Raw genomic sequence first — 15,010 nt, forward strand, 5'->3', positions numbered from 1 at the left:
ACTCCACCCTGTCCCTCAGCCCCTCAACACCCTTATTCCCTCCATTTGTCACCCCACCCTCTGCTCCCCCCGCCTCAGCCTGCGAAGGCACACAGGTTTAAAGTTTAGGCTGTGATGTTATCCTTGCCCGCAGCTCGCAGGACAGGCATTCCCGGGGACAACTTGGCGAGGCCATGTGCTCATGCCCCTTAGGAAGAGGGAGAAATCCCTGCAGCTCGGTTTTGTCCCAATGGTCTGTTCAGTGAGTGATTCCCGTTTCCCCAAAGGCTGCCCCTCATTAGCATGAACGGGGGTGGGGGTGTGGAGAAGGGGTGGGGGGAGAGAAAGCGAGCAAAAGCCCAGGCTCAGTTTTAGAGCCTGGGAACCCTGTCTACAAAAATGACAGCTAGAGCTTTCTGGCTTCTCTGTTTGATCGTGGGCTCGTCCCCCGAAGCCCCAGTGGCGGAGAGAAAAGGTAAGATCGATGAAATGCAGAGCCCTGGAAGAGGAGCTGGGATCTGAGGGGGGGACCTGGGGAGAGGGCGCGATGAAGGGCGGGACGTGGAAGGGGTCAGAGCTTGCACGAGAGGACACTCCGGGTCTGTGTTCGCGTTAGAAAGGAGCAAACCGCGTCCCCAAGATTTTGCGTCTCTTGGCAGCTTTTTCGGAAAGACGCCAGTTCAGCTACTGAAACGATCCCGAGCGAGCCGGGCAGGCTGGAGAAAACTTTGCATGTTAAGTAGTTGCTCCATCACAGAGGAGGGAAAGTGTCAAAAGGGGTCGTGGCGCGCCTTTCGGGAGCCGTGCCCGGGGCCGGGTTCGCGGGACGCCGCGAGGTCCGCCCCGCTCCGGGCTGCGCGGGGGCGCCGGGCAGGGCTGGGGGAGGACAGCCCGGGTCGGCAGCTCTAGCGACCGGCCTGGGGGCACCTGAGCTGGGGTCTGTCTTTAACACACACACACACACACACACACTCTCTCCCCATGCATGGAATGAAATGAGGTTATGGAAGCAATGGAGAAATAAGGGGTCCTCTGGGGGATGGTGTTTTTGCTTTGCTTTTATGCGGCTGTTCTGTTGGCTTCACTATCTCTGGGAAAAATAGCTTCCGCACCTCACAGGGCAATTTACTTTGGGTTATTTTTCCACATGGAAATTGAATGACTTCAGTGGCATTTAACCCAAATATCAGACAATCTTTCCCATGACAACAGATGGTGATATCAATGGGGAAGCAGTTGTGAGGTCAACAGTTGACAGCCAGGAATTGGATGTCCACCAGAACTTTATTCAGCTGTGTATGGCACAACCGCTTAGCATAATGAGTCAGAATCAACCTCTTTGCAAAAACATGAACTCTAACCAGCTATTATTGCTGGGAGAAAGCTGATTTTAAAGGAGATTATCGATTTGGCAAGATAAGTCACTTTAAATGAAGTGTTGCCAGAGCTGCAAATGGGCAGACCGAGCTCTTCAATGCAAAAGGAGGGAGGGAAAAATAAAGACAAGTTTTTGAGCTCTTGCGCCTGTTTGGAGGGCACTGGGACCCAGGCAGGCCGGGAGGTGATATTGTGTAACTGGGAATGGAAAGTTGCCCAGCTCCCAAGCTGGCTGAAGTTAGCTCACCAACCTGTCTGCAGAGCTAGGGAAAATCATTAATAATTTCAAAATTTGTTTTCATGCCATGCCACTTAGGAGATTTTTTCCTCTCCACCATCTAATGGGGGAAAAAAGTAAGCAATGTGTGCTTTTATAGTTAACCAGCGGCCTGGGCCTCCCAGCCAAGCTTTAAAAACCTTTCTTAGCTGTGATTTACCAGTAAGTGGTGTCCAAGAAGCCAGATAAAAAAATCCACTCACAAATACTAGGTTCTGCAGAGATCAAGATGACAGTGTAAACAAGGATGGGAAAACCAAATAGTTCTGTTGTCAGGGGCGCTTAAACAATTAGGAGAACCTGTAATATGAGACCTTTCCCCCTGGGGTTTGCTCTTGGTACTATCTCAACAAACTGTAACTAGCAAAAAGGCGGATGTTTATACATACATATATATATATATGTTAAAGGAAGGACAAAAAGTTTGTTATTTAACCAATGTCAGAAATGTTTAGTCTTAGAATAAACTGGGGGTTGTCATTTTAAAAGCTATAGATTTCAAAAGATTCCTGAACAAAATAAAGTGTTGCCATCAGGCCTCCGATTCCACATGAGGGGTGCAAAATATTCTCGGCTGGCCCCATTCTTCCTTTGGGGCCTCGGGCGCGAGGCTGAGGGAGGCTGCCCCCTCTTTCCCTCCCGTCCAGGTCTCCTGGCCGTCCCATCGCGCCCCTTGCAGGTGCTTGCCAAGTCTCCCTTGCCCCCTCTCTCCTCCCAGGCCCTTTCTTCTGCCCCCTTGCAGGTGCTTGCCAAGTCTCCCTTGCCCCCTCTCTCCTCCCAGGCCCTTTCTTCTGCCTCGCCTCCCCCTCCACGGCCTCCCCAGCCTCCTCCCCTCCTGGCCTCCCTTCCCCTCCTTTCCCTCCCGGCCTCGCCAGCCTCCGCGTCACGGCTTCTCCTCCCCTGGCGGCTTCCCCGCCTGTCCCCTTCTCTCCCGCAGCCTCGCCGCCGCACAACAGAAAGCCCGACCCCGGCAGCGGCCCGGGCGCGGAGGAGACACCGGGCCCCCAGGCGCAGACGGTCCCCGAGGCCGCCCCCGCCGCCCGCGCCTGGCCGGACCCGCGCCGCCGGAAGCCCGCGCCGCCCGCCGAGAACCGCGCCGGCTTCCGGGAGGCCGCGCGCGCGCCCGCCGGGCCGCCAGGCCCGCGCCTCTCGCAGGCCGAGAACCGCGCGTCGCCGCGCCGCGTGCCCGCGCCGGAGGACGTCCCGCGGCGCGCGCGCTCCCGGGCCCTGCGCTTCCCCGCCGCCCGGCCGCCCGCGCGCGCCGCCGAGGCCGCCGCCGGCCCCGCCCACCCCAACCGGCCGCGCGCCGCCGCACCGCCCCCGGGCCCTGCGCCCGCGCCCGCGCCCGCGCCGCCGCCGCGCCCGAGCTCGCCGCGGAGGGACCCGGAGGCCGACGCCGAGCCCTGCGCGCGCGCCTGCAGGACCGACCCGGACGAGCGCGAGTCCTACTGCGCCAGCGAGTTCGGTGAGCCTGCCCGCCGCTCCGCCCCGCGCTCCGAGCCGCCCAGCCCTTCCGCGGTTCGCTGAAAACAAACGCACCGGGGAGCGACGGAGGGCGGCCGTGTAATGCTTGTCTCCAAACTCTGTGTTTTGAAAGCAGCAGTGAACGGAATCGTGCACGACGTGGATGTGCTCGGCGCGGGGATCCGGCTGGTGACGCTGCTGGTGGACCGCGACGGGCTGTACAAGATGAGCCGTCTGTACATCACTCCGGACGGGTTTTTCTTCCGAGTCCACTTACTAGCCCTGGACTCCTCCAGTTGCCACAAGCCATGCCCAGAATTTAAACCTGGTATTGAAACCGACCTAAACGACCGCCTCCTGTGTGCTTCATGCCACCATTTTGTAACGCGGCTGCCACAGCCCGCTCTCGCTGGTCACCCCAGCCTCCCTTTTTTGGGGGGCGGGGGGAGGTAGTATTAAAACATGAATAGAATTTAGACGACAGGTATTATTTCGGTCACCCTGGATTTAAGCCCCATCAGTCCTTCTCCCCCCAAAGGTGGGAGCAACACTGATTGGCGAATAGCAGACACTCAATAAATATATGTTGACAAACGGAGTGAAAGACGGAACAAGGTTGCCAGAGGGAAGAATAAGGGACTCTGCACAGAACCGAGTTTAGAAACGCTTCTTCGGGGAGGGAGGGAGGGCAGCGAGTGGGCAGGGAGAAACATCTTTCTAGACTGCTCTGGAAAATCCTGCTGATACTTGTGATTAGGACCTTTGTTCCGTAATGTTGGCCGTCTGCAGGTTGATTATGTGATTATCTTCTAAAGGGCACTACACTGTTTCCACCTGTTGCCTGTAGTTTCAATGTCTGAACACGTGCAGCAAGATAATAGATTTGAGCTTAGGCATTTCTTAAAGGCCTTACCTGCCTTCTTGTTTCATGGCATGTAAAAGGCACTATTAATATTTATACTATATTTTCGTTATTTTGTTCAGGCAGCAGGTACATTGTGATGGGCCACATCTACCATAAGAGACGGCAGCTCCCCGCAGCTCTGCTCCAGGTCCTGAGAGGGCGCCTCCGTCCAGGGGATGGACTGCTCAGGAGCAGCAGCAGCTACGTGAAAAGGTTTAACCGAAAAAGGGAAGGGCAAGTTCAAGCTGTGATTCACACCCAGTGCACTTGAAGCATACCACTTGGCATTTCTGGATCGCAGGAGACTTGGAATTCAGCAACGGGACATGAAAGGCCTATCTTCATGTAACGGGGTCTTCCTTTAGAAGACGGCCCATAGCTACTTTATGAATGACTTGCATAGTTCCAACTCTAATCTTGGAGGTGTCACTTTCTTATTACAAAATGCTTCTTAACGGTGTGCTGAGCTCAGTGGCAAGGTTATGCAACTGCAGTGCGGGACAGTGATTGACACAGCTCAGACAATGGACCTGTCCAGTCAACAGATTGTTGCTCCACGTTGTTTTTAAATTATTTTAATTTAATACATTCTGTAGTAGAAATAGTTCGCAAAAAACATTTTCTTGAATTTAAATATACAACTTTGAATAGCTTATATCATGTTATCAAAGCAAATTTTATACTCAAACCATCACATTTTAAATTCTGTGCAGAACAGTAAGTGCACTAGTCAAAAGACATTTACATATGAAATGTCATTTAGATCAAACACTAGGGTCAGAGCCCAGGACAAGTATTAAAATTTTACATTTAAAGAGTACTAAAGGGCTTAATTCAAGCAAAAGTGTTCCTGATGTACCAGAATGTATGATATAGTTTATTTTCATGCCTTCCTGCTCCTAATAACTTATGTTTTGTGCCAACTGGCAGCTATCCCAGGACTAAACGTATTCTGGGTGTATCTGATGTCATTCTTCTATTAAGACCAAGTATCATGTTTGTGTTTGTAAAGCAGTAAATCTTGCCTTGAAATCAGATCTTGGATGCACCTGTTTTGTTTTTGTTTTTATAGGTTCACCAAGCCCCAAAAGTTTGAGAAAAAGCCTTTCTCAAACTTACTCCAAAGACCCTGGAACCAATATTCGTCAATGACAGCTCACAAGCAAGTGATTTTTAAACATTTTCCAGTTTGTTAGCAAAAGGTTTAATCACTAGCTAAATTTAATATTGATTTTATACTTGAGTCCACAAAGATATTGCAGTGTTTTTTCCCCCCAGAAGATCAGGCTGTACCTCAGTTAATTTGAGGCATGGTGAATAGTGACCAATACTGCATGGTTGAAGATGACTGCCTCAAGGAAGACAGAAAGGAACTGCACTCGGCAGAGTGGAACAGCCTATTTGGTCTCCAGGTGATGCATTCAGGTAGTGCACAATGTGTCTTTACTCTGTAAGGACACACGGGTAGCACCAAACACCTAAGGACGTGAGGATGGGACACTAGGGAATTCATGGGAAACAAGTAGCAATAGCATAAGACATTATAATGTCTGATACTGTTATATTATTTGTTCCAAACATGGGAAACAGAAGTAAAATAACGTTGAGAGGTCCTGACTATTCTGTGGTAAAGTATTACTGAGAGATTGTTAGGGAATTTTCCAAAAATGAGTCTTGTCCAAACTTATTAAAAACTTTACTAGAATTGCTTTTTGGGAGTCAACTGCATTACTACATGAACTATTGGCAATAGAGTATGCAGCTAATGAAGAGCTTTTGAATTAGTTTTAAGATAATTATTTCTGGCCAAAAAAAAAAAAATTAGGCAAAAAATAGTGCCAGTCACAAAAACCAAAGTCAAATTTTTAAATGTCAAAAGGCTAAGTGTTGATCTTGAGTAGCATGATGGGGAAAATTACAAAATGGCCAAATAGATAAACTATTGTTTGGATGGTGAAATGTGCAAGCATAAGGAGCAGGGATATAAATAGCTATGGTTTAAGAGAAAAAGAAATGCCTTTACATAAACCCAAGGGTCAGGGTTTGACTTTGATTGATTGATGACACTGAGTTTCTGGGATGTTCTAGAAACACACAAAGTGCCAGAACCCTGTGATGTGTGTGATACTTGGGAGGTCACATGGTTATCATGTCCACCCTGGCAAACACAGGCAAACCAGTTTCTTAGAAAATTCCTGGATAAAAATTAAAGCTTTCAAGTCCATTTCTGTAAGGAAAGCCTAGTGAGGCTCACAGGAGCTCGAACAGCTGTGGGTGTGGGGATGTGCGCAGGAAACAGGCAGAAAGGCAGACAGGTAATGCCGGGTTAGGCGAACAAGGTCAAGGACAATCACCTTTTCAATATCCAGTCAGTACCTTGGCTACAGTCTTTAATTTTACAGAAAATTGTAACGAGCAAATTCATTGAGGTTTCTAATACTTTTGTCCTTTTGATACATTTTTCTTAGCAAATGGGTTTGTGCTCCAAAGCCTAAAGGGCCCTTTGTGTGTATGTGCACATATAATAGTCCCTCATCAATAAAATGCTCAGTTGCCTTCAAGAGTAATTCAACAGCATCCCTCCTTCAAATCAAGAATAAGAATTTTAAATTAAGCTGTTACTTTAGAATTCAAGAGGGAAAAAGTATTTCTTTTGCTAGCGAAAGGTCTATAAAACATACTTTTCTTTTAGTACTAGCTTTTTAAACTACCTTTTAAAGATATCATTTGGCACTCTTTATGTTTCTCTTGAAATCATTTTTTTTTTTTTGAGACAGAGTCTTACTTTGTTGCCCGGGCTAGAGTGAGTGCCGTGGCATCAGCCTAGCTCACAGCAACCTCAAACTCCTGGGCTTAAGCAATCCTACTGCCTCAGCCTCCCCAGTAGCTGGGACTACAGGCATATGCCACCATGCCCGGCTAATTTTTTTTTCTATATATATTTTTAGTTGTCCAGATAATTTCTTTCTATTTTTTTTAGTAGAGATGGGGTCTCGCTCAGGCTGGTCTCGAACTCCTGACCTCGAGCGATCCACCCACCTTGGCCTCCCAGAGGGCTAGGATTACAGGCGTGAGCCACCGCGCCCAGCCTTGAAATCATTTTTAAGGTTGACCAAACACATGTATATGCAAACATTTACAAACTGACCTGCTGCCTGCAATGCATAACCTCAATATCAGGACATATATGAGCAAGCAACAAATAAAGCAGGACTTGATCATTTTTAAAATAGAGCTTATTTCTTTAGCTGACTTTGGTCCAAATTGGATCAAGTAGTGTGATCCTCCAAAAAAAGTCTTTTTCAGTATCTATCTTCTTCTAAGTAACTAGATGTAGCTCAGACTGTCTCAGAATTATTAAAACTAGTTTTCAGCTGCCCCCCACCCCCGCCCCAGTACTTATAAGCCATTGCTGTGTCCATGAGTCAACACTATTTAAGGACAAGAAATCTGAGACTTATGGTAATAGCCTCAATCATAAAAAGCGTGAATGCTATAATGACCATGTAGCTCTGTAAGTGTGCAGAGATGTGAGAGGCCACCAAAAACAAAGAAGCAGGGAGTTTGCCTAATAGAAATGAACAGAAATAAGAAAAGAACTTTTATTTGCAGATTCTAGGAAGGTAGATTACAAACAACAGCAAATCTCAGTGTCTCTAAATAACACTCCAGGCCACTTGAAATATAAAAAGGTAATTAAGTGTTTTACTTTAGAAAATATCTCTGAAAGTTCACAATTTTTAAAAACCTACTGCAGGATATGAACTACAGTACAAATCCTGCATAATTTGGATAGGAGAAAAAAACCTTAACAATATTATGAAAATACTTTTTCTGAAATGGTCTCAAGGATTGTGAACTTGGCAGATGAAGCATAACAGGCATTGAAAATACTTTTAACCAAGGAAATCTGATGCAATTTAAATATATTTACAGGTCCAAAGACTGGGGTAGAAACATCCTAACAGAATCACAAATGTGCATTATACTCCTTGGATTACTGAAAGCAAAACAGCTGTAGTATGTATATCTCACTGAATAGCAGAAGCTTGTCAAAGAATACTCATAGAAAAGCAGCTTTTGGAATTCATTATGTTTTATAAGAATGTATGTTTTTCAAAAATTACTTTTGAAAGACTAAAGCTCTATAGTTGATAAAACTATAAATGTCTTTATGTATTTATATGGTGATAAAAATTGTAAAATACTTTATACCATTAAATACACATATGAAGTTAACATCTTTCTGGTCTCAGGATATCCATAAAATTTACCTTTTTTGTACAATTTGGCAATGTCAACAACAGCTACAGAAAATATATCAACCAACAAACCATTGTTTCATTAGAAACTGCACCAAATCCAATGTCAAAAACATTACTTTATTTTTCTAGGATGAAATGTCCTATTACATACAAAAGAACTGCTGTTTAGAATTTGCCACAATTTGTTAAAAACATAGCAATCTATTGCCTACAGGTAGGAAAGTTCTTGCCGCAACAAGTTTTAAATGATTAAGCCCATATATATTTATATATATGAATAAATAGTACAGAAATACTGTGACATGATGAGATGCAGAATAACTTTATAATTCATTAAAATGTAGAATTCTTGCATCAGCACAGTGCATACAATATGTAACATTTTTTAAAAAGGACAAAATAACCTATATTTAACTACTTCCATCTTAATATTTTAAGCAAAAACTTTGTTTCCATGTTTTATTCTTGAGCAATTAGTCTCTTTAGTTTGTAAGCATAGGTTTAAGTGACATCTTTATGTACAAAAAGGAATGGGCTTCATTAGATAAAATTAACCCAGAATAATCTGTACACCTGAGCCTGTAATAAGAAAGAATCAGGAACTGTAGCAACGTCTTTCTTTTAAGAAACTATGGTCTGGGAAAGGTTTTGCATAGCAGGGCGACATTAAACAGAAGAAAACTTTAAAAAACAATAATTAAATTCCAGAACTTGGTAGGACAAAGCTAATATGAATTAGTGCAAAATCTAGTAAAATTTTTGCAAAGCTGCGTAATCCACTATGGCAGATTTTATAGAAGCTATTATCACAATGCAGTAATACAGTGTGTAAGAACATTGAAAGGAAAAACATGCAAAATACACTTTCCTCAGTTGTTTCCATTTTCTTCCTACTGCTTAAAACTACTTTTCCATATGTGGACAAAACAAACAAACAAACCCAACCAACAAACAAAAAATACAAAGAGGATGAGGTCATCTGAAAAATGCCCTTCATAAAATATTAGTTGCTATCTGTAACTGGTGATTTGCCTGGTATCACAGAATGTACAGATGAAGGCAATGTGTTCTGTCACATTACCTTTTTCATTAGTACGATCAATTGATGCCACAGGATTAGCACCCCTGAAGATTTTTCTCCGATGTGATGACAATGGACTGGGAATTATAAAATGAAGGGACGCTGCCGTCCTGGAGAAACCCAGGTACGATTAGATTCCTCTGCCTTTCGTCACCTCGCAGCCCTGCAGCCCTCCCTCCCCACAAAGGCTTATAGATAATCATTAGCGCACATTCAAAGACACCTCCATCTGTGGGAGAAAAATTATCTCCATTTATTTTGTTTCATATACATCCATAGTTGAATTTTAATACAAAAAGGAAAAATTAGAATCTGACAAATGTTTACAAACAAGATACCTTCAAATAGATTTTACTCATTTTAGCCTGGTGCAGAGTAATTGACAAATTGTACTTGTTATATTCAAGGCAACAGAGTCTGTAGTCCAGGACCACTTAGCCCAACCTTTATGCAAGCTTAATTTTTACCTACCATGAACAATAAACTCATTTTGATTCCCAGTTGTGTGTGTGTGCACATGTGTACATAGCAGCTCCTTTCATAGAAAGAAAAGACATCTAGAGGTCGTCTTGTACTTTTACCTACAGGAATCATGATAAGATACAGGATGGATTACGTGTAACCGGGGCTGGATTTTATAAGAAAAAATAATTAGCTGACAAATGAGGGCAGCAATAAAAAAGCGTCTTTTTTGCAACAATAAATAAATACAGTCAAAAGTTTTCTGTGAGACTCTAAACCAGCTTCTTCACTGAAGAGCAGACGTGGCATTTCCATGGAGTTACACTTGACCCCATAGTATCTTTTTTCTTGCTTTCTTTTTCTTTTTTTTTTTCAATAAACAAAGTTTCCCCGCTTCTGCCACAATAGTAAAACCATTTGATCTTGACAAGACAATGGTGTCGTTGACTTTGCTTTTCTCTTGTCCGTTGGACAAAATTGGCCAAGAATATAATTGGACTGGTATGACCAATAAAAATGAAGTTTAGGTCTTGTCAGGACAGCCTGACTAAAAACATCTGGCTCCTTAATTTAAAATAGTTCAGACAACCAGATTCTTGCTGTGTTTTATGTTAGGGTAACACGCTGAACTTTAAGAAGCTGTAGACTGCAGTTTGTTGTTATGAGACCTACAGAATATAGAAAAAAGGGAACAATTAAGCACCCTTCATTTTTGAAAACAATGATGCTTTATGTGGATGCCAAGGCCAGTCAGTCTGGGAGAAGCAGCCATGTTCTTTCACTCACTCTTGGCAAGCAAATACAAGAAAACAATTAAGAAATTTTTAACCTATAATATTAAAACGTTTCACTGTACACTAAACATGATAGCTCACTGGAAAAAGCCGATATTTAAAAAAATAGATATATTTCTCTAATAAAGATTACAACATTTTCAGCCAACAGGACAAATAGAGACATTTACAGAAGCATTACCGTTGTGGTAAAAGGTGTAGGTGTGCGTGTGTGTGTGTGTTTATTTACATTGATTTGGGGAATATGAAGGGAAAAAATTATGTTAAAAGAAGAAAAGTAGCAATATTAAAATCACATTTTTCTATTACAGTCCAGAAAGTCTCCCTTCTAGTTTCACAGTTTTATTCACAACTTTTTGTTAGTAAACCAAATTACTTTACAGTTACCAGGACTAAATCAAAATACTTTATGTTGCAATAGCAGATAAATACAGTATTCCAAGAGTTTACAATTTTTAAATACATTGTTAAACATGGCTGCTAGAATAAACTGTTTACCACTATACATCCTTTTTTAACATTAAAAAATTATATTAACTAATCTGAACTTTTTGGGGGCAATTTTGAATTAGGTAATCACGTGGTACAATAAAACAAAGAGTGACCCCAACATCCAGTTCTGATTCCAGTTAAAAATTCAGACTAAAGATATCACAATCTGTAAGAAAAGAAAGAACATGGATGGTGTAAATGATGAATTATAACAAAGTGCAGTAATGAAAATAATGAGCAGACAATGCTGGAGATCATAAATTAAAAATGGGGAAATACAGCAAAGGAAATACTGGAAATCCATAAATAAATCAAGTTTCAAAGACTGGTGACTCATATGTTTCACTCTGCCTTAGATCTGGAAATCAACAGAAATTGCCTATAAAGGCAACAATGAGTTGCCTTTACTCAGCTTTTCACAATGCAATTTATTTATTTAAGCAGAATTGAGCAAACTTCTCAATTCAGCTCCCACATTCTTTAATGAAAATTATGTAAACTTGAGTATATACAAAGCTACATAAATAACCAGGTGACAAGACAGCCTGAGTGCACAGGCCCAGCCTATGCCTCCTCCTTTCCTTCCCCAAACCCCTTTGTTTTGCCACAGGCTCCGCCAGGCGTTTTCCTCTCCTCCATCAGCAGCTGCTACCACTCATCCTCCAGGGGCTGCCTGCAAGCTTGGCAGCAGGTGGGATTGAAACCCCCCAGCTTCCACCTCACAGTTATTGCCAAAGGCCTTTCCAATTTAAAACAGCGATTTTAGAAATTCAGTGGGAGGAATAACCATGATGCACGAATCAAAGGGCAGAGGGGCAGTAATGAAAAGTCGAGCTCCTCCGTCCTACTTTACTCAACCTGAAGTCCAGGCTCCTTGGGATCAATCACTTTTTTTTAAATTATTTATTTATTTTATTTTTAAAAAATTAAAAAAAAATCTTTTTCTTTTTTAAAATTTAATATTTAATTATAAATTTCTTAAATGAAGCTTTGTCTAAACGGATCACTTTGACTTTTCAGTTCTTGGGTCGTTAAGATTTCAAATACTACCATTTCTTGTTTTATCAACTGTATTTTGTTTAAACCCTGCTATGACAAATGAGAACCAAGCTCACTTAACCACCTTCTCACATCCTTTTTTTGAGTCTAAGTTTTATTTCCCTATAATTAAAAATTACAATGTTCTATGTTTTTTCTATAGGTTGATTCTAAAATCAATGTAGTATTTACATTATTATGACCATATAAATATTTTCCTCTGTAGCACCTAGTCTTTTGCTAAGAGGGTATTCTTACATAGTTTTTTGTTTTTTGTGGAGATTCTCACTGCCTTTCAATTTTTATCCCTTACATTCTTTGGCTTAATTATAGCCTTATGTTTTTCTGTCTTAAACAAATTGTCTAACGTATGAATTGTTTTCTTTCTCCGGACATCTCCCTCCTGGGAGTGGCCCACTCTCTTCTACCATTTGGACTGCCCGCCATGAAGGTCTGCTGTGCAAAGATCACCCTGCGTCAGAGTAATTCTCACTGCTTTCTTGCATTTCTTGTTTCCTGAATCCAAGCTCTTATTTTCTTGATTTGTTCCCTTATTTTTGCTAGCACACATCTTGCCAAGAAAGGACACGCTTTCTGAGTCCTTACATGACTGACTGAAAATGCATTTATCCCGCCCCTACACTTGATTGTTTGGCTGGACAGAGACTTCTAGGCTGCAAATCGTTTTTCCTTTTGGATTTATTCCTCCATAATCTAGCATTAAATGTTGTGGTAGAAAAGCCTGATAACCAGTCTAATTCTTATTATTTTATATGTGATCTGTTTTCTCTTCTTTAGGAGCTCTTTGGAAGAGCTGCTTTTATCCTTGGCATTTGGGAATTTTAGAGTGATGCATACGGAGTGGAGCTTTTCCCATTTGTCCACCTGGTTTGTTATGTTTGTCAACTGTTCCTTCCACCTGCCATAGAAAGCAGGGGTTTTACTGTATTCACTGCTAAATTCCCAGTGTCTGGTACACATCAGGTTCTCAATAGCCATTGGCTAAATGAATGAATTTGTTTTGCTGGAATTTAAAGTCTTGTGCCTCACAGGAAATTTTTCTTATATTAATCTTTTGATAATTTCCTCTCCTCTGTCTACTCTGTTCTTTCTGGAATTTCTATTAAGTGAATATTGGATACTCTATATTTCTTCTTTCATATTCTTCATCTCCTCGTCTGTTTGTTCTTTACATTGGGAAGTTCTTTGATTTTAACTTTCACAGCTTGCAAGATGTTTGTGTTTTTTCCAATCACTCTTTCTTGTTCTCAGATTGCTTTTTAATCCTAATACCCTGCTCACCATTTTATAGATGCAATGTCACCTGAAATTTCTCTCAGGATATGATGTAGAGGTTTTTATTCCTTTTTAAAAGGTCTTTTTTGCTTTTTCTGGAAATCTATTTTTCTGCCACACCTCGACCTTTCTCTTCATACAGCAGGCTTTCCTTACACGCCTGGCTGTCCCTGGGTGTGTTACACTTTAGGATAAGTTAACTGACTAGATGTGTGCCTGGAGGGCCCTGCGCATGTGCATAGGGCTTACGGAAACGAGAGTTTCTCAGCGTCCACACTACTGACATTTGGGGCTGGATCTTTGTTGTGTGTGTGGCCATCCTGTGCAGTACAGGATGTTCAGCAGGATCTCTGGGCTCTGTTAGGTGCCAGCACCACCTCAGACCCATGTACACAGATCTTCAGTTAATCCCCCTTTTCCTTTTCTTGTGCCTTCTATCGTATTCCAAAATCTCCACGTGTGGGAGCTCTTGGGGTTCTGCTGATCAGGCAGCTGTCCCCTCTGCTGAAAGCCCCTAGGAGGATTCTGGGCTGTGGCCTGCCTGCCTTCATCAGCCCATCTCTTCCACTTGCTTTCTACATTCCACAGTTTATATCTGGGAGACTGCTGAAAGCTCCTCAGCAGACTGCTTTCTACCACATTCTCTTTACTACTGTGAGTTTACGCCATCTCATTCCTTTGTTATTTTATTATTTTCCAGAGGACTCTGTCATATTAAGTTTTCTTCCATTTTAGTTTTATAGCTAATGGGTTAAAAAATAGAGAATGATAAAAATGGCAACATTTTAGAGGTTCTGTAAAGTTTCTTGGTTCAAGCCTGCCTGCCTACCTGCTTTTCTTCCTTCCTTACCTATAGTTTCTGATTCCTTTGCCGAGAAGGTAATTGGATACTTTAGCTGGGTTTGTGCTTCACTTTTGTTTTACGTAAACTGACTCTAAAATACAGTTGTTGGTAACCATCTACCTTGCTACAGAAGAAGAAAAGAGACAAAACACCCTATAGATTTTCCTCAGAGCAAAATTACTAGGCAGAGCGTTGATTCTTACACCTTGGTGTGCAGGTCCTTTGGGAGTTGGTCAGGTAACATACAGATGCCCAGGCCCCAGCCCAGCCAAGCGCCACCCACTCTGAGTATTTAGGGGTATCAAGCGTGTGGACCAGCGGAAGGGGATGGTGAATAATGAATCTCAAGGGCTTTGGAGTGGTGGCGGCCACCATGGGAAAGGAAAAAAAGAAAAACAGGCCTCTATTGGAAGGAAGAGAACCGTGGGCCTGAGAAGGGAGTTAAGGTTCAGAAACAGAAGGGCATTAAGGTCACAGTAACTGAATTTCCTACAAAGTTGCTCAATGCTTTTGTGTTACCAGAGGTTCAAAGAAAAGCCCTATGAACTTAAAGTCTAGCTTTGCCCAGAGAAAAAGTATCCAGAGTAAAATGTAACATTTTATGATTTCAAATATATAGCAAATGTAAATTAAAGAGAAAGTATTTAAAAGTCCCCTTTACTCTGCTCTACAGAACAGTCATTTCCACACTTCTCTAGTCCCCTAAAACTCAGTGACAGCAGGAGCTCTTACTACCT

General features: G+C 42.6%; 2 protein-coding genes across 15 annotated transcripts in view; one reads left to right on the forward strand and one right to left on the reverse strand.

The window, feature by feature from the left end:
* The first annotated feature begins 336 nt into the window (after window positions 1–336).
* Window positions 337–5,038, forward strand: C15H17orf58 (chromosome 15 C17orf58 homolog). Its single transcript, XM_045525858.1, has 4 exons — window positions 337–454; window positions 2,571–3,098; window positions 3,234–3,425; window positions 4,082–5,038. The coding sequence occupies exons 1-4, from the start codon at window positions 379–381 to the stop codon at window positions 4,270–4,272; spliced, it is 987 nt and encodes a 328-aa protein (XP_045381814.1). The 5' UTR covers window positions 337–378; the 3' UTR covers window positions 4,273–5,038.
* A 3,326-nt stretch (window positions 5,039–8,364) lies between these two features.
* BPTF (bromodomain PHD finger transcription factor) overlaps window positions 8,365–15,010 on the reverse strand; it is a 121,432-nt gene continuing 114,786 nt past the window's right edge. For 13 of the 14 annotated variants that reach the window (XM_045525857.1, XM_045525853.1, XM_045525850.1 and 10 more), the window contains one exon: window positions 8,365–10,477. In XM_045525857.1, coding sequence (XP_045381813.1) covers window positions 10,441–10,477 — 37 coding nt within the window. In that variant the 3' untranslated portion in view covers window positions 8,365–10,440. Of the gene's footprint in view, window positions 11,262–15,010 lie in introns of all 14 variants that reach the window. The other variant, XM_045525844.1, reaches the window with a different exon arrangement.

This window comes from Lemur catta, chromosome 15 (assembly GCF_020740605.2).
Source record: "Lemur catta isolate mLemCat1 chromosome 15, mLemCat1.pri, whole genome shotgun sequence".
NCBI classification, from domain to species: domain Eukaryota; kingdom Metazoa; phylum Chordata; class Mammalia; order Primates; family Lemuridae; genus Lemur; species Lemur catta.

Coding starts and splice junctions, on each gene's coding strand:
- C15H17orf58 (XM_045525858.1), top strand. CDS start 379: ATGACAGCTAGAGCTTTCTGGCTTCTCTGTTTGATCGTGGGCTCGTCC. Junction 3,099..3,233: donor CTACTGCGCCAGCGAGTTCG/GTGAGCCTGCCC, acceptor TTTTGAAAGCAG/CAGTGAACGGAATCGTGCAC. Junction 3,426..4,081: donor ATGCCCAGAATTTAAACCTG/GTATTGAAACCG, acceptor TATTTTGTTCAG/GCAGCAGGTACATTGTGATG.